The sequence below is a fragment of the Callospermophilus lateralis genome, chromosome 11 (assembly GCF_048772815.1).
Source record: "Callospermophilus lateralis isolate mCalLat2 chromosome 11, mCalLat2.hap1, whole genome shotgun sequence".
In the NCBI taxonomy this organism is placed as follows: Eukaryota; Metazoa; Chordata; class Mammalia; order Rodentia; family Sciuridae; genus Callospermophilus; species Callospermophilus lateralis.
Window position 1 is genome coordinate 7492874 of NC_135315.1, and position 16952 is coordinate 7509825.

The 16952-nt window shown below is 58.2% G+C and overlaps 1 protein-coding gene across 1 annotated transcript in view; it reads left to right on the plus strand.

Annotated features, from left to right (window-relative positions):
* Positions 1 to 16952, plus strand: part of Sdk2 (sidekick cell adhesion molecule 2) — a 231757-nt gene that overhangs the window by 172937 nt on the left and 41868 nt on the right. Inside the window, exons 20-31 of the mRNA XM_077110562.1 lie at positions 6333 to 6528; positions 6641 to 6739; positions 7125 to 7316; positions 8042 to 8163; positions 8276 to 8385; positions 8460 to 8610; positions 10895 to 11132; positions 11759 to 11874; positions 12847 to 13036; positions 14439 to 14538; positions 15479 to 15699; positions 16110 to 16311. Of these exons, the coding sequence (XP_076966677.1) occupies positions 6333 to 6528; positions 6641 to 6739; positions 7125 to 7316; positions 8042 to 8163; positions 8276 to 8385; positions 8460 to 8610; positions 10895 to 11132; positions 11759 to 11874; positions 12847 to 13036; positions 14439 to 14538; positions 15479 to 15699; positions 16110 to 16311 (1937 nt within the window). The remainder of the gene's footprint in view (positions 1 to 6332; positions 6529 to 6640; positions 6740 to 7124; positions 7317 to 8041; positions 8164 to 8275; positions 8386 to 8459; positions 8611 to 10894; positions 11133 to 11758; positions 11875 to 12846; positions 13037 to 14438; positions 14539 to 15478; positions 15700 to 16109; positions 16312 to 16952) is intronic.

Here is a 16952-nt window from a genome sequence, read left to right on the forward strand (position 1 = left end):
GTTTCCACCCGTGCCACACCCCAGAGCCTTTCTAGGACAAGCAGCTGAGCCATGTTACTATGGGGTGTGTGCGTGGGGACCAGACAGGACGGGAGTGGGATTAAGGTGCCAGGAGAATTTCTGCTTAGAATCCCTGGCCCGCCCCGGCCTCGGCTTCTCCCTAGGAAGGCAGGCGACCCCAGGCTGAGCTGAGGTCAGGGTGCCGCAGCCTAACGCTCCAGCGCTAGCTGGCTCCAAAAGACTCCTAATTGGGACCCAAGGGGGAAGGCAGGGAGGGAAGGAGGAGGCCAGCGTTGCCAGGGAGTCCAGGAAACAAGCTGGGAACAATTAGCTCCCTGCTGCGGAGCCTAAGCATAAGTTTTATTGCACATGTGGGAGGGCTCAGCCTCAGACTTGTAAGGCAGACAGCTCCCCAGGCTGGAGGCCGATCAGTGGCCTGGACAATTAGAGCAATGCCCAGGGTGACCCAGAGCAAGAAAAGGCTGCAGAAGCCCCCCAACACCTGCCAATGCTCAGGCCCCGCTTGGCATCCTGCACGCAGTAGCTGTTCAATTAAAACCAGTGGGGATGAGCTGCCCGGTGTCTTGAGCCCCGGAGCTGGTGGAAGAAGGAGGGCCCGTCTCCCAAGAGCCCCGGGGAATGAGGGTCCTGGTCCTCACCCCACTTCCCAGAGGAAGAAACGACGGCTCAAGAAGGAATCACTCGTTCAAGGTCTGGGAGTCATTGCCAAGGCTGAGATTCAAACCAGAGCAGTGCTTTTTCTTCCCTTAAAAAGAAAACACGTGTTATGTTTTTATTATAAAATAAGGATTACCACTTGATTTTTTTTTTTTTCAATACAAATGACTAAAGGCAGGAATTTTTTTTCTCCTGCTTCTTTGGCTGTCAGTGTGTCTATTACAAAGAGGGAAAGAGAAAAAAAAAAAAAGGAGTGTCTGTCTCTTGTATACCTGTGATAACAATGGAATTTTCTTGTCTACTTTTCATTGCGAAAAATTTTAAACACCTACAAAAGTAGAGGGAGGCACTAATGAATGCCCCTCTACCAGCCCCAACTTCCCCGGTCCCAGCTCACAGCCACATGTGTCCCATGGACTCCCCAGCCCTCCCCTGTCCCCTAGAATATTTTAAGGCAAATCCCGGGCCATTTTGTTCCGTAAATGCTATTGTAGATGAGGATCGTAGATAACGTCTCTGCTTAGAACAAAACCCATCATCATCGTCATGCCTAAAAATGCCAACAGCCCCGTCATTAGACACCCGGCCAGCTTTGCAGTTTCTTGGATTGCCACTTCATTTCTGATACCCGTTGGTTTATTTGCTCTAGGACCTAAATGAGGGCCCCACGGTTGCAGGCAGTTGGGTTTTTTTTAAGGTCTCAGTGGATCTATATATTCTCTCTCTCATCTCTTTCTCTCTCTTTTTTCTTATAATTTATTGGGTGAAGAAACTGAGTCATTTGTCCTGTGGAATTTTCCACAGCCTGGATTTTGCTGATTGCATCCCGTGGGGTCATTTAGCACGTTCCTCTGAACACTATATTTGCAGTAAATTGGAATGTTCAACCACGGGCTGGTCGGACTCAGGTTCGATTTCTCTTTCTTTTTTTTTTTTTGGTTGTTGTTGTTTTCAGTACTGCTTTCTAGATGGCCTTGTGTATTTCTGTTGAAGACCAAGTCTGACTGTCTCTCATCATGATGTCGGTGGCTGTCAATGGCCCTCACATGATCTATTATTTCAGCAGGGGTTGCAAAATTGGGATAGGGAAATGCTATCGTTGCCTTTTGATTTATTAGCTGAAATGCTTTTTTAGAAAAGAATGTTCCCTTTATTGACTTTTTGGCCAACTGAACATTGAGTTCATTTAGTTTGAAAAGCCGAGTGCCGGCCCCATTCTTTCTGATTGCTTACCAATTTGCAGTATAATGAATTGGTTCCTTAGTAGCCTCTAAGGTGACAAGTGAGTCGCGGCTGGACGACGGGTGTACGTCTGGCTTTGTTTTGCTTTTTGTAATATTATTATGCACGTAAGGATTTTTAACACATCTGATGTGCTTCTGTCCACTGCCATTATTATTTTTATAGATGCCATATTGACCCTCCTTCATGTCCATTCCTCAGTCCTTGGACATCGCCCCAGGAGTCTGTTGCAGCTTCTTTGCTGTCTGGTATGATAAGATGTAGAAGCTATAGAAAGTTCCTTCATCGTGCCCTGGATTAGCCCTTTCTTTACCACATTTTTTTTTTTGGTGGGGGGGTACCAGGGAGTGAACTCAGGGGCACTTGACCACTGAGCCCCAGCCCCAGCCCTATGTTGTATTTTATTTAGACACAGGGTCTCACTGAGTTGCTGAGTGCCTTGTTTTTGCTGAGGCTGGCTTGGAACTCGCAATCCTCCTGCCTCAGCCTCCCAAATCACTGGGATCACAGGCGTGTGCCACCACGCCCAGCTACCTTGATTCCTTTCAAAGGAAGGGATAGTTAGATGCCACACTCCGGGCACTGGGGTTCTACTTGTTCCAGGATGGCTATCCTATCTAGACTCTGTTCATGGTCAGCTAGAAGGAAGTGCATTTTTTTTTAGGATAAAATGCATACTGATATTTCCTATTCAATTCCGGGACTACAAGCTTTTTAATAATCTCACTGGTCTTTTAATAATCTCATAACTCTTTTCTCCATACTGAAAATTCAATTCCTGCACCAGCAGCGTCATTACCCACCTACTTCACCCCACAAGCACACACGGCAGTCTCAGAATAGTAATAGGAACAGGTTGAGGACTGAAAATAGTTGGAGAATCTGCAGTCCTTTTGCTCTCAGGGTCTGTCCCGAGAGGGATGCGCTTCACATGTTTTTGAAGCAGTTTCCCTGGGTATGATTTTGCTACAGCTCCATACCCTATTAGGTTCATTGAATTCATTTTGTTTTCGATTTTGGGGGATTGATTTTTTTTTTAATTTAATTTGGTGCCATAATTATATACAATATTTACACGGCTCTAAAATCAAATCTACAAAGCCAATGCCGAGAGCGCCGTCCTCCGTCCTGGCCCTCTCTCCCCAGAGGCTGGAGTGTTCTGGTTTGTTTGGTTTGGTTTTTCCTTTTGCTATGTTTAAAGCGGGAGTGTGCATATATATCAACGTGTGCCCTCTCCTTCCTGGGTAAGTGACAATGTGCTCTCCACACCCTCTCCATCTTTGTTCTAACATGATTGTCATCTACAATGCCCCGGAGGTCCCTCCACAGCAGCATATGGATGCCCGTCTCCCCTGGTCCCCACCTACCCCCTTGTGTCCTTAGGTAACCAGACCCCTACTTTGGGCTGTTGCTACTTGATTCTCGTGGTTGGCTTGGTGCATACGGCTCTTTCTATTTTCATGGCATAGCTTTGACATGGATGCCTAGAAATTAGATTGTTAGGTCAAAGGGTAAGTGTGGTCTGTCATTTGACTACTTTTGCCAAATATTGTCCCCTTCAATTTATTGTTTTGAAAAATTTAAGAAATAGGGGCTGGGATTGTGGCTCAGCAGTAGAGTGCTCGCCTAGCACTTGAGAGGCCCTGGGTTCCATCCTCTGCACCACATAAAAATAAATAAAATAAAGGTATTGTGTCCAACTACAACTAAAAAAATAAATATTTAAGAAAAGAAAAAATTAAGAAATAGGGCTGGGGATATAGCTCAGTTGGTAGAGTGCTTGCCTTGAGTGGACAAGGCCCTGGGCTCAATCCCCAGCACTGCACACACACACATAAAAAAAAAAAAAAAAAATTAGGAAATAGCCAGGTGTGGTGGTGCACGCCTGTAATCCCATCAGCTTGGGAGGCTGAGGCAGGAGGATCGCAAGTTCAAAGCCAGTCTCAGCAATTTAGTGAGGCTTTAAGCAACTCAAGGAGACCCTGTCTTTAAATAAAACATTTGAAAAGGGCTGGGGCTGGGGCTCACTGATGGTTAATCATCCCTGGGTTGAATCCCCAGTACCAAAAAGAAAATAGGAAATCTATGTGTGATTCAAAAACCAAGCTTACATCAGAAAACCGCCTCCTGCCCTCGTCCTCCATCCCCCTGGACCCACTTCACCCTACCCAAAGCTCCCCTCTCGCCGTGACCATAGCCGCTGGTTTCCCACATGTTCTTCCCTGGGGTTCAGGGAGCAGTGGAGGAGCTGGGGAGATTTCCCCACCCACATCCTGCAAGAGGCATCCCCTGTCCTGCTGGGTGGCCAACGCTATCCCCGCCTCCTGCCAGGGCTCAGAGAGGAGGAGTGGCTTTCCCAGGGTCACACAGCAAGGGACAGAGCTGGGCTCGGGTTTAGGGGTCCCACCTCCAAAGCCATCCCCTTCCTTCCCCCTGGTGGCTGCGCATTCTGTGTCCCCTACACGCTGTCCTCCATTACAGGGTTTCTCCACTGTAAGGGGGCTACCTGCCAGGGACCTCAGGAATGTCACCGTCCTGCACTCCACACCCCAGAGTAGATGGTTAGAAGCAGCCACCAATCTGCCACTGTCGTGGGCTAGGACGTCAGATGTGGAACTGTAGGTCACCAAGTCCTTTTGACTGGGGAATGAGCCCAGGGCCTTGTGCTCGCTAGGCAAGGGCTGGACCTTTGAGCCACCTCACAGCATCCTTCTGTTTTCTTCTTTCCTTCCCAAGCCCTTTTTAAATTTTGAGACAGAGTCTCGCCAAGTTGCTGAGGCTGGCCTTGAACTTGAGACCCTCCTGCCTCAGCCTCCCCAGTCTCTGGGCTCACAGGCATGTACCACCAGGCCCAGCTATGAAGTCCATATTGTTAGTCCTCAAAACCACATTCTCCTTACCTGCACCTCCTGTGGGCCATTTTGGGGGGCAAGGCACCTATAAAGACATTGTTCTTCTTTTATTTTTTAAAAAATAGTAGTAATTTTGATTGGCGTAAGCCCAATTAAATAATATTTACCCAAATTTTACACTTGCTAGGGAACACACCACACAATTAATTCCAACAGCGTAATTAATTCAAATTTACATTAATTAAATTAAATTAAAACATTAAACTTGTTTCTTCATCTACTCCAAAGAAGTTCAGCAATTTAATTGCTATGAAACAAGATAACTGAAATAAAGAGGATATTTAACATACTTATTAAATGCCACTTAGTATTTCTGATTAGTATTTTTAGGGTCTAATTAGTGTCTAATTAACTGGCTATAGGCTATCTTTTCACAATACCAATTAAATTTCAAAACATCCTTTGTAAACACTCAGGCCTGAAAAGGAGAAGATTAAGCATTGTTACGGGCGTGAGTTAATCGGAGACGTTGGCGTGGTATTGTTTTATATCTATAAATACCCGTGCTTATTAAAACTCATCGAGTGTAGCTTTTCACCATTAATGGCTATTTAATCAACTTCAAGTAAACGAGGAATCTCTGAGGCCAGCTGTCATTGTGGGAGACAGATGAAGGGCCAGGAAACAGGGCGTGGGGTGAGAGAGCAGGAAGGGGACCAGGAGGGCCAGGCCGAGGCAGCCGACGGGGGGTTCACAGGCAGCGCGCATTCCCAGGTGTGGACGCCCCACCTCCAGGTGACTGTAAGACTAAATCCTGATGGGGAGCAACTGTGGGAGCATAATAGGGACACCCACAAACCAAGTTGCCAGCCGAGTGGCAGGGCCGGTGGCCAGGCCTACAGTCCAGTGACAGTCCAGGGGCTGGGCAGAAGCAGGTCCAGTGGAAGGCCAGCCCGGGCAACTGAGTGAGATCCTGTTTCAAGATCAAAAATGCTGGAGGTATGGCTCAGCAGCGGAGTGCCCCGAGTTCAACCCCAGTACCCCACAAAATGAGAAGCTCTCAGTTTTATGGGACGTGACCCTTGGACCCTTCTAGGGAAGAGCTGCCTCAGCCCCAGGGAGAAAGGTGGGAACCTGGAACCTGAGGTCGCTCAGCCTCGGAGCCCCGTCTGCTCACCTGTGAAGTAAAGGCATCTCCTTAGGTCTGCAACCGCGCATTGGCCCAAACATCTTGGGATTCTTTTTGAACGAGGATCTCTTCGTTTTAGTTTTGTACTGAGCCTGCCAGTTACCGCCAAGCTGGTCCTGGTAAAATGCCTCCCTTGTGGGGTCCCTGTTAAAATCGGGGACAGACACTCACAGGAAGCACCCAGCCTGTACCTGGCCCAGATTCAGAGGCTCAGGAAACGGAGCAGTACCTCACAGCGCACACGGGGCCACGGGGCCTCGGGAGCCTGAGGGCTATCCCTTCCCGGGGACGAGGAAACCCTGGACCTGAGCTCCTGGACACTGTCCACCGGCCCAACCTCTTCTCCAACCATCTTGCTGGCCTGTCCCCAGCTGATCGCCTGGGAGCCCGAGCAGGAAGAGGAGGTCACCATGGTGACGGCGCGGCCCAACTTTCAAGACAGCATCCACGTGGGCTTCGTGTCGGGGCTGAAGAAGTTCACGGAGTATTTCACCTCGGTGCTGTGCTTCACCACCCCGGGGGACGGGCCCCGCAGCAGCCCTCAGCTGGTGCGCACCCATGAGGATGGTAGGTTCCGGCAGCCCCTGTCCCTCAGCCCCACCCGAGCACCCCGCCGCACCGCGGACTGTCCCTCGACGGTGGCCGCGCTCCGGTTCTGACTGGCCCTCTCGGGGAACAGTGCCAGGGCCCGTGGGACACCTGAGCTTCAGTGACATCCTGGACACCTCGCTGAAGGTCAGCTGGCAAGAGCCAGGGGAGAAGAACGGCATCCTCACAGGTAGGCACCAGCTGCCCCTCAGCAGAGTGCAGACGGGCCAGGAGAGGCCAGCTGTCCCTCCCCAGAGCTAGTCCCCACCTGGACCCAGAGGCCCCCTCGGGGAAGGCTCTTGGCACCTCTGTCTCCAGTCCATCCTGGTGTCTCTGTCCCAGATCACGGGGCCCTAGAGGTCTCTGGGGCTCAGGGGGCTGCCGTGAGGACGTGCCCGCTCTAAAGCGGAGCCTGGCCAGGTGACAGCCCACCAAGAGCCTCCGGCCAGCAGCTCCACCTCCCTTGGCCCCACTGTTCCCAGCGTGGCGGGAGCCATCGAGCTGGTGGGAAGTGGGAAGCCCAGCAAGCGGGGCTGAGGGTCCCCCGAGCTCAGGCCACCACGGGGCTCCCCCAGGGTACCGCATCTCCTGGGAGGAGTACAACCGGACCAACACCCGCGTGACCCACTACCTGCCCAACGTGACCCTGGAGTACCGCGTCACGGGCCTCACCGCGCTCACCACCTACACCATCGAGGTGGCTGCCATGACCTCCAAGGGCCAGGGCCAGGTGTCCGCCTCCACCATCTCCTCTGGGGTGCCTCCAGGTAGGTGGAGCCGGCCCTGCTGGTCTCCCGAGAGGAGCCTGCCGGGGAGCGCCCTGCCTGCGGGAATCCTGGCGCCCTCCCCCAGACCCCTCCCGGCCCTATGGTCCCGCCACCCGGGGTCCCCCCCTGAGCAGGCTCAGCCCCTGTGGCCCCAGGTCTCTAGATGGAGGCCCTGGGCCACGGCGCCTCCCCGCAGCTCTGAACAAGGCAGAGGCTTCGTGTGCCCCACACCCCACACGCCAGGCTCCCCATGAGGCGGTGGCCTCTCTGATTCAGGGGATTTATCACTGTCACCCAGAAAGTCCAGCTGGCTTCCAGCCACGGAAGGGACACCTGTCCCCACGTGTCCCTCTCACCTCCTCAGCTCCTTTGAGTATGAAAGGCTTTGTAAGGGTGGGGAAGGATGGGGAGGATGGGTCCTGTTTGGTTTCTCCTGAGCCCGGCTTGGTTTTGTGCTGCCGCTGACTCCCTCCCCAGCATCTCACTCACACCCAGATCTGCCAAGGGTGGCCTCTGGCCTAGGTGGCCCTGGGAGGTCCCCTTAGTCCCCAACCTGTCAGTCCCCTGCTATCAACATGGCTCCCCATCAGACGCCCCGTGTCAGCCACACCTCCCCTGGGACCCCGGGGCCTCTCAGGAACAGAGGACGCACAGCCCGCCCCACGCCGAGTCTCTCCACGGGGAGCAGCGCCCCACGCGCCCTTCCTGCCGTCCCCCTTTCCTAGAACTCCCAGGAGCCCCCACCAACCTGGGCATTTCCAACATCGGGCCCCGCTCCGTGACCCTGCAGTTCCGGCCGGGCTACGACGGGAAGACCTCCATCTCCCGCTGGCTGGTGGAAGCTCAGGTGACGCCTGCTGCGGGGCTGGGGCCGCGGGGTCGGAAGCCCACGGGTGACTCGCTCAGGGCGCAGATCCCGGCACCACCTCCAGGGATTCTAAGGGTCACCCCTCTTCCAGGTGGGTGTGGTCGGGGAGGGCGAGGAGTGGCTGCTGGTCCACCAACTCGGCAACGAGCCCGACGCCCGCTCCATGGAGGTGCCCGACCTCAACCCCTTCACCTACTACAGGTGAGGCGCAGCCACGCGGGGCCCTGGGGGGGGGGACATCTGGCCAGTCCTGCTCACACCCTCGCCCCACCCAGCTTCCGCATGCGCCAGGTGAACATCGTGGGCACCAGCCCTCCCAGCCAGCCTTCCAGAAAGATCCAGACCCTCCAGGCGCCCCCAGACATGGCCCCGGCCAATGTGACCCTGCGCACAGCCAGCGAGACCAGCCTGTGGCTCCGCTGGATGGTGAGGCGCCCCGGGGAACGGGCACTGGGGTGGGGGGTGTCCCCTTGACCCCCACCCTGGGAAGCCGTCTTGGCCCCAGAGGGGGCCTGCAGAGAGGACCTATCCGCCTTCTCCTTGCTTCTTTTTTTTTTTACTTTAAAAAATATACTTCTTACTTCTGTAGATAAGCTGCCCGATAATCAACCGTGGCTGAATGAGCCAACGCCCCCCAAGCAATGGAAAGGCCAGAACGCTTTTTACTGAGCACTGGCCAAATGCACATTTAATCATTTCAGAAACTATACAAAGGACACGTTACCCTCCCAATGTATAGCTTAAAAAAAAAAAAAAGCAAGGCTCAGAGAGGTTATGAACTTGCCTTGGCCACACAGCTCTCTCGGTGGGTCTGGATTGAGTGGTGGATCTGCGCTCAGTCAGAGAGTGAGCACTTGCTGCTGAGCGGGAGGGGGCCAGGGAGAGCATGAGGCTGTCACCCTGCTGGCCCTACAGGAGGCAGCGGCTAGGGCTCCCTCTCCTGCCAGGTGCTTCATTCAGAGTCAGGCCTTGAACCTCAGCAGGCCCGTGGCAGCAGGCTGAGCTTGGTCCCCAATTAGCAGAAGAGGAAACGGGCGCAGAGCGAGGTTGGCCACCTGCCCAGCACCTTCACACCCTCCCACACCCCCTACGGGGGCAGAGCGAGGTTGGCCACCTGCCCAGCACCTTCACACCCTCCCACACCCCCTACTGGGGCAGAGCGAGGTTGGCCACCTGCCCAGCACCCTCAACCCTCCCGCACCCCTACTTCACAGCAGAGCCAGGTCCCACCCAGAGAGTCTACCTCCAATCCACAACCCCGGCCACCGAGCCCTCTGCCTCCAGGTCCAGGGAACGCCAGAGACAGTCTCTCCACAGCCTCCTCTGTGCAGCCGGCCCCCAGAGGTCCGGGGAGAAAGGAGAATTCTTAGACCAAGGTGGGGGGCAACCCCGCCTCCTGGGCTCCTTAGGGAACCCAGAGCCCTGCACTGAAGGAGCTCATGAGGGTGCCAGCCTCTGCTGGGCCCACTGACCACCCCTGCCTCGTTCCCACGAAGGTCTTCAACTCACCGTGCAAAACACAGCTTGCACGGACCTGCCGCAGGGTGGTGGCAGGGAGCACAGGGCATGGCTGCCCGTCACCCTGGGACACGGCCTGACAGATGGTGCCAATGGCTGTCACCTGGGTAGGCATTAGCAGTACTAGCACCCGTGGGGAGCCAGTGGCCTCCCTCCCCACCCCAGCTGGCCCCCCACTTCCACCTCCTGAGTCTCACTTGGAGGTTTCCAAATACTGAAAGGTCACAGGAGGGTGGGGAGCCGTGGCTGTGCCCTGTGGCCGGCGCCTCTCAGACCCACTTGGCGGTGCACACCCGTCACTTTCCGCAGCAGGTGGGGCTCCACCCCACCTCGGGCTCCCTGACCCCTCGGTTCAGTTCTAACAGTCTCTGGTCCACTTCACTAAGGGTCTGCAGAGGGTGGGCGGGGGGGGTGGGGGTGGTGTCAGCCACTGAGACAGGGCCAGGGAGGAGCTGGACTAAGTGGCTTCCGGGTGGTGAGCTGTGGACCGTGCGTCCTTGGGAGGCCCTGGGGAGGCTGACCAAGAGGAGGGGACCACAGGTGGCCCAGCTCCACTCTGTCCAATACAAGGCAGTGAAGATAAGCTCTCGGCTGCAGGCCACAGGCACCCACCTCCTCTGCTCATCAGCACTGGCCAGGTTCACCAAACAACCTTGAGCCAGTGACCACGGCCCCTCTGGCCTGGTGCTAATGCCCAGGAACAGAATCTCCCTTTTCTCTTTGGTGAGACTTGAACTAGCAGAAAGCTAAACATGCATCAGGAGAGACTGAGGTGTGCTGGATAGCAGGACTTCCTGGAAATGAGAGGGAATATCCAGGGGATGTCCTCTCTGTGTGTCTGCTCCTCCAAGGGCAGCATGCGCTGAGGCCAGGTGAGTTAGGCAAGCGAGACAACCAGAGCCAAAGGCACTCAAGTCTCCTAAACAGGACCAAGTCCCTGGGCCTGGGCGTAAGTTAGCCACGTGCGCAGTGGAGATGGCCCTGCTCCTCCTCGGAGCCTGGAGGGGAGAGGAGACGGGATGGAGACACCATGTGCACCCCCAGCCAGGGCAGCGCCTCTCGGGGACACTGGCAGCCAGGACAGTGGACCAGGTCATCCTGCAGGCCAGGAAGAGGCCAGGCCCGGGGTGCCGGGCAGTTCTCTCTGCACGGGTGTCCCAGCCTCATGGCGCTCTGCCCCGCCTGGCCACAGCCTCTCCCAGAGATGGAATACAACGGGAACCCCGAGTCCGTGGGCTACAAGATCAAGTACAGCCGGTCAGACGGCCACGGCAAGACGCTGAGCCACGTGGTGCCGGACCGCGTGGAGCGGGAGTACACCATCGAGGACCTGGAGGAGTGGACCGAGTACCGCGTCCAGGTCCAGGCCTTCAACGCCATCGGGAGCGGGCCCTGGAGCCAGACGGTGGTGGGCAGGACCCGGGAGTCAGGTACCCCCCTCCTGTCCCTGTCCCTCTGCCCTCAGGCTGTCCAAGGGCCAGCAGGCTGGGACTGTCCTCAAGCAGCCTGAGCAGCTTCCCTCTGCCCAGTGCCGGGCAGACCCCGGGCCTGCGCCTTCCCCGGGACCGTCCCCACTGCCCTCAGCGTTAGCCCTGACGCCCAGCGGTGCTGGAAAGAGCCCAAGATGGAGTCCAGTGAAGGGGTCACTCTCGGAACATTCCAGAAACAGAACCAGCAGCTCCTAAGGGGTCACCCATAGAACAAGAGCCCCAGTCTCAGGGAGCCCTCGTGTCCACGCAGGTCACCACCTGGGGCTTTCTCCTAGCCCTTTACCTGACCAGGAGCTTCGGGGGCCTCCTGGTCCCTGTCCCCGCCCCTCCTCCCTGCACAGGCCCACTGAGGTCAGTCTGAGCAGGACAATGAGGGAGGCAAATCAGAAACCAGAACAGCATCTGGACATGCCCAAACCAAAGGCCTCAGAGCAGAGTGACCGCTGGGTTGTCCTCTGAGGGAGCCGGCCACCTGGAGCAGCTCCTCTGCCCCCACCCCGCTCCCCTCCCTCCACTACAGAGGGACTCGGGCTCAGTTCTCGCTCTCGGCTCCCTCCCTCCCTCAGTCCCGTCCTCTGGCCCCACCAACGTGTCCGCACTGGCCACCACCTCCAGCAGCATGCTGGTTCGCTGGAACGAGGTCCCCGAGGCAGACCGCAATGGGCTCGTGCTGGGCTACAAGGTGAGTCTCAGGACCAGAGGGGGGGTTCCCTGCACTGGGCACCCAGCCTCTCCATCCAAGGTGTCCTGCCTCGTCACCCTCAAGGCCTCTGCCTTCTAGAGTGGATATGGGGTCTCTTGGCTTCCCATCAACCAGGAATCTCCTGCCCTTAGGGGTGGGGAAACAGGTCTAGGTCCTTAGGGCTGTGCCCCTTCTTCCAAGAGGCCACGCTAGGGGGCCCAGCCTTGCTCAGCTCTGTCTTTGTATTCGTCAGGTTTTCATTACTGTAACAAAGCACCTGGGACAGGTTCGCTTATAAAGAGGTTTGTTTAGCCCACAGCTGGGGAGGCTCAAGGACCTGGTGTCTGCATAGGCTCTGCTCTGGTGAGGGTCCTCTCAGCTATGTCACATACGTGTCTCAGCTGGCCACAGCAGGAGTTTGCTGGAAAGGTGGTCACATCTGGGTACAGGAAACTGGGGAGAGCTGAGCAAGGCCAGGCTCGGGCCTCTGTGACAGTCTCCTGTGGAGCTCCCAAGGGGTCACATGAGAACTACGTCAATCCTGCCTGAGGTCAGGGTCCCACTAGGGCACACCCCTCGAAGGTCCCATCAGGTGGGGACTCAGCACCCATGCATGGGCCCTCGGGGAACAAAGCAACCCCAAACCGCAGCCTCCCAGGGCCTGCTGGAGTTTTCTTACAGCTGCTCCTGACCTGGGACCTGGCAGACTCCTTGTCCCGTGTGTCCCTCCTCCCGTGAGCCTGAGGAGGCCACACTCCCTCCCAGCCCGTGTGCCCACCCGAGGCTCCTCAGGGGCCGTCCAGCTTTACGCCACGCAAGCCCCGTGTCCCGGCCCTCTGAGTGCACAGCTTTGCCGTCACCCTGGGCCCCCTGGGTCACGCTAGGTGCCCCAGTCTGCCTGCCCGGTCCCCACACGGCCTGCTCCTGGGCATGAGCCCCTCCTGAGGTCCTCCCTGTGCCGGGCCCTGGCAGGTGAGGTACAAGGAGAAGGACTCGGACTCCCAGCCCCGGTCCTGGCTGGTGGAGGGCAACGCGTCCCGCAGCGCCCAGCTCACGGGCCTGGGCAAGTACGTGCTGTACGAGGTGCAGGTGCTGGCCTTCACGCGCATCGGGGATGGCAGCCCCAGCCACCCCCCCATCCTGGAGCGGACACTGGACGATGGTGAGTCCAAGTCCCAGCAAGTCGGGAACGCCTGTGGGGGGCCACCTTCCTCTGCCCACCCGGCCTCGCCCCGGGATCCCGCTCTGCCCATGGGAGCCGTGGCCTCGGGCTCCTCCGGTGGGGAACTGGTCACTAGGGGCTACTAACTCTCTGCAAGGGGACATTGATCCCAGCCTGCGTGTCCCTAAGGAAGAAATGACGTGGTGAGGATGGGCGGAGGGCTGGTCCTGTCTGTTGGCCTCTCTCCAGGGCAAGGGTAGGATGGGGACTGTGCGCCTGTTTGATCTCTGTCTTGTCCGGGGCAGGTTTGCTTGAGTGACGTCTGTGAAAGGGAGAGTCTTGGTTTTTCCAGGGCAGGAGCCTCCTGGTTCTGTTTCCAACAAAGAAGTTCCAGGAGCCAGGACTAGCCTTCGTCCCTCCAGCAATGCCCTGGGGCCAGGCGGACCCACGGGTCCTGTGCCCTCCCTCTCCCTCGCCCATCCTCACGCCCTGCCCACCACAAAAATGCCCAGATGCAAACAGGAGTGTGGAGGAAGCCAGCGCCAGGTGTGGGTCCTCTGAATCATAGATCAAGCTAATGGGCGGTTAAGTTAACTCTACCCTATCCCCCTGCCTGGACAAGTCCACAGGTACAGTGACCTGGGGTCCAGCTTCAGGCTTGGAGACCTCGGCCCTCTTGGCATCCTGTGCTGGGAGGGGGCATCACCCCCACGCACCCCCACCCACCCCCCTCAGTCTCTACCCGTACCCCCAGAACAGCTGCCCTGGACCATCCTGGGTTCCAGGGTGCAGTCTGCCCCAGGAGGTGGCTCTGAGGACCCTGGAAGCATCCTTGGGGTCGTCTGAGCAGAAATTCCAGAGCAAGATCTAGAGAGGCAGACGTGCAGGCTCAGGGTGGTGCTTACTTACCATCGCCCCCCCAGCCGCCCCCCATAGTGGACCGAAGTCAGAGCAGGGGCTTCTAACCCAGACCAGCTGGCACGCAGCTCAGCGGCAGGCACTTGCCTAGTACAAGCAAGGCCCCGGTTCCGCCCCTGGCACTGCAAAACCAAGTCAATAAATCTAAAGATGAAGCCCCAGCCCCAGGCCAGGGCCCGTCTGCCAGGTTCTAAGGGTGTGCACAGACCAAGGCCGGAGCCCCAGGTTCCGCCAAGAACACCTGCTGGGAGGGCACAAGCCTCACTCCACCTTCTACACACCTATGTTGAGGACAGAAGCCTCCCGGAGCTCATTTTGTGTCACTGGTCCCTGACCGGGTACTAGCACGAGCAGCTGTCCATAGCACTCACTGAGCCGCACGGAGTGGCCCTGTCCCCCTCCACCCGCCGGTCTACTCTGCTGCAGCTGGACGTGCTTGAGGCTGAGCAGAGCCTGTCAGCCTCTTCCCCTGTGTCCCCTCCAGTCCCAGGACCACCCATGGGCATCCTGTTCCCGGAGGTGAGGACCACATCAGTGCGGCTGATCTGGCAGCCCCCTGCCACCCCCAACGGCATCATCCCTGGGTAAGCCCGGCCCCTCCAGAGCCCCGTCTGCAGGAAGGAGGGGGAGGCACGTTCAGTGACGGGGAGAGGGGAGCTGGGGCAACAAGTGTCGGTGGCCCCTGAGAGTAGGACCCGAGTCCCGCTTCCCTGGCTGCAAGTCCCTGCCTGTTGCATGACCTGCTGCAGGACAAGACCAAGTTCAGACCCCGGGGACGCTGGCTGGGGCCATGCCTCCAAACGCCAGTCCTCAGCCTCTGAGCACCTCGTAAACCTCCACGGCTGTTCCCTGGGGGGCCACGAGGATGCGCTGGCCCGTCCAGCCCAGCCATGCTCACAGCTGGGCCTGCACCCAGGAGGGAGGCCACAGACCAAAGGTCCAGCTTCCCTGGACACACACTCCCAGAGCCGAAGGCAGGGCTGAGCAAGTCCACTCCCCTGCGGCCTCTGCACTCTCACCTTTACAGTGGTGGCTTCCCAGGTATGGTGGCCCACGGGCTCCTGGGGTCCCGGCCACTCCGGAGGCTGAGCAGGAGGATGTCCTGAGCCCAGGGGCTCCAGGCCGGCTGGCAACATAGCGAGACCCAGTTTCTAAGAAATTAAAAGTGAAACAGAGACTCACACGTGCACACCCACAGACGGAGGGTGCACACCCACGCCTGGACGTGCCAGGCCTGTGCCAGCCGTGCTCTGGGGGACGCCACGCCTCACAAGACAGTGGGCAGGGCCGCAAGCCCTTAGCCTAGAGACTCGGGCTGGAATTCCAGCTCAGCCGCTTCCCAGCGGGCTCAGCCTCCTATGAGGGCTGACATAGGAGCCCAGATTCTGTGTGCACCCCTCAGTCCACACTCCCCAAGGGCCGCTGCGGTTTGTAAGTGACCCCAGGGCTCCAGGCAAACAGGGCCCCGCCCAGCGCCCGAGTGCAGACACTGCTGAGGCTGAGGGAAGAAGGACCTGCCTCTAGGGCCACCCTCTCCCCCTTGCCCACAGCCTACCAGATCACGCACAGGCTCAACGCCACTACCGCCAACACCGCCACCGTGGACGTGCTGGCCCCCAGCGCCCGCCAGTACACAGCCACCGGCCTCAAGCCAGAGTCCGTCTACCTGTTTCGCATCACCGCCCAGACCCGCAAAGGCTGGGGAGAGGCCGCCGAGGCCTTGGTGGTGACCACCGAGAAGAGAGGTGACCGACCGCCCATGGGGGCCGGGGAGGCCTGGGGGGGGGGGCAGCCAGGTCCTGGCCTGGAATGGCAAGTGAGCTCTAGCCAGGTGGGTGTGGCACACCTGCCATCCCAGCACTCGGAGGCTGAGGCAGGAGGATCGACAGTTCAAGGCCAGCCTGGGCAATTTAGGGAGGCCCTAAGCAATTTATTGAGACCCTGTCTCTAAATAAAAAGGGGGGACTGGGGTGTGGCTTGGAGGCCAAGGGCCCCTGGGTTCCAGGAAAAGGAAGGAAGGACACGGGTCTGGCCCAGAGACACACTCCTGGGACTCGGGCAGCCTGGCAGGTGCTGGGCGGGGACCCTGCAGGGTCTGGGTGCTTGGAAGTGGGGTGGCACTGCTCATCTGCCCTGCCCCTCCGCCGCCTCCCAGACCGCCCGCAGCCCCCCAGCAAGCCCACCGTGCAGCAGGAGGACGTGAAGGCGCGCAGCGTGCTGCTGTCCTGGGAGCCGGGCAGCGACGGGCTGTCCCCTGTGCGCTATTACACCATCCAGACCCGCGAGCTGCCCGGCGGCAGGTGGGCGCTGCACTCGGCCTCCGTGAGCCACAACGCCTCCAGCTTCACCGTGGACAGGTGCGGCGGGTCCCCCCAGCAGGGCCACTGCCCCCACCCCTCCCCCCGCCCTCCCTGTCGGGGCCACCTCCTTGGTGCTTCTGGAGCCTGGCGTCCCCTCTTCAGGAGGAGGAGCCTGCAGCCCTCACGGCGACTCTGCCAGGGCCAGCTTCCCTCCCAACTCTGGCTCCGTGGAATTCCCGGTGGCTGCCTGTCTCCTGGCGCCGCCTCTCCTCCTGCCCGCCTTCCGTCAGGAACACAGACACTTGCTGGGAGAGGAAGTGGACCCCCGAGTCCACACTGGTCTCCCTGGAGAGCCTCGCTGTCCTCAGCTCCCGGCTCGGGACAGGAAGGGCCGTCTGGAGGGGCCCTGAGAGCTTTAAAACCGGGAGGGAGGTCTGGGTGGTCTTGCGACTGCCTGGGCCTCCCGAGCTGGGCCTGGGGACCCGTGGCTTATCCTGGCAGCTAAAGGGCCCCCGTGCAGGCATGGCCGGGGCTCTTGGTCCAACTTGACCCCTCGGTAACAGAGGTCCTTTCTGAGCCTCAGTGTCCCCATCTGTCTGGGGGGTCTGCCCCGCTTCCCTGAGCAGAGAGAGACCAGAGAGACGGTGGCTGGACAGGGTCTTCAGGGGTCCTCTGCCACTGAACCCCAACCCCTCACC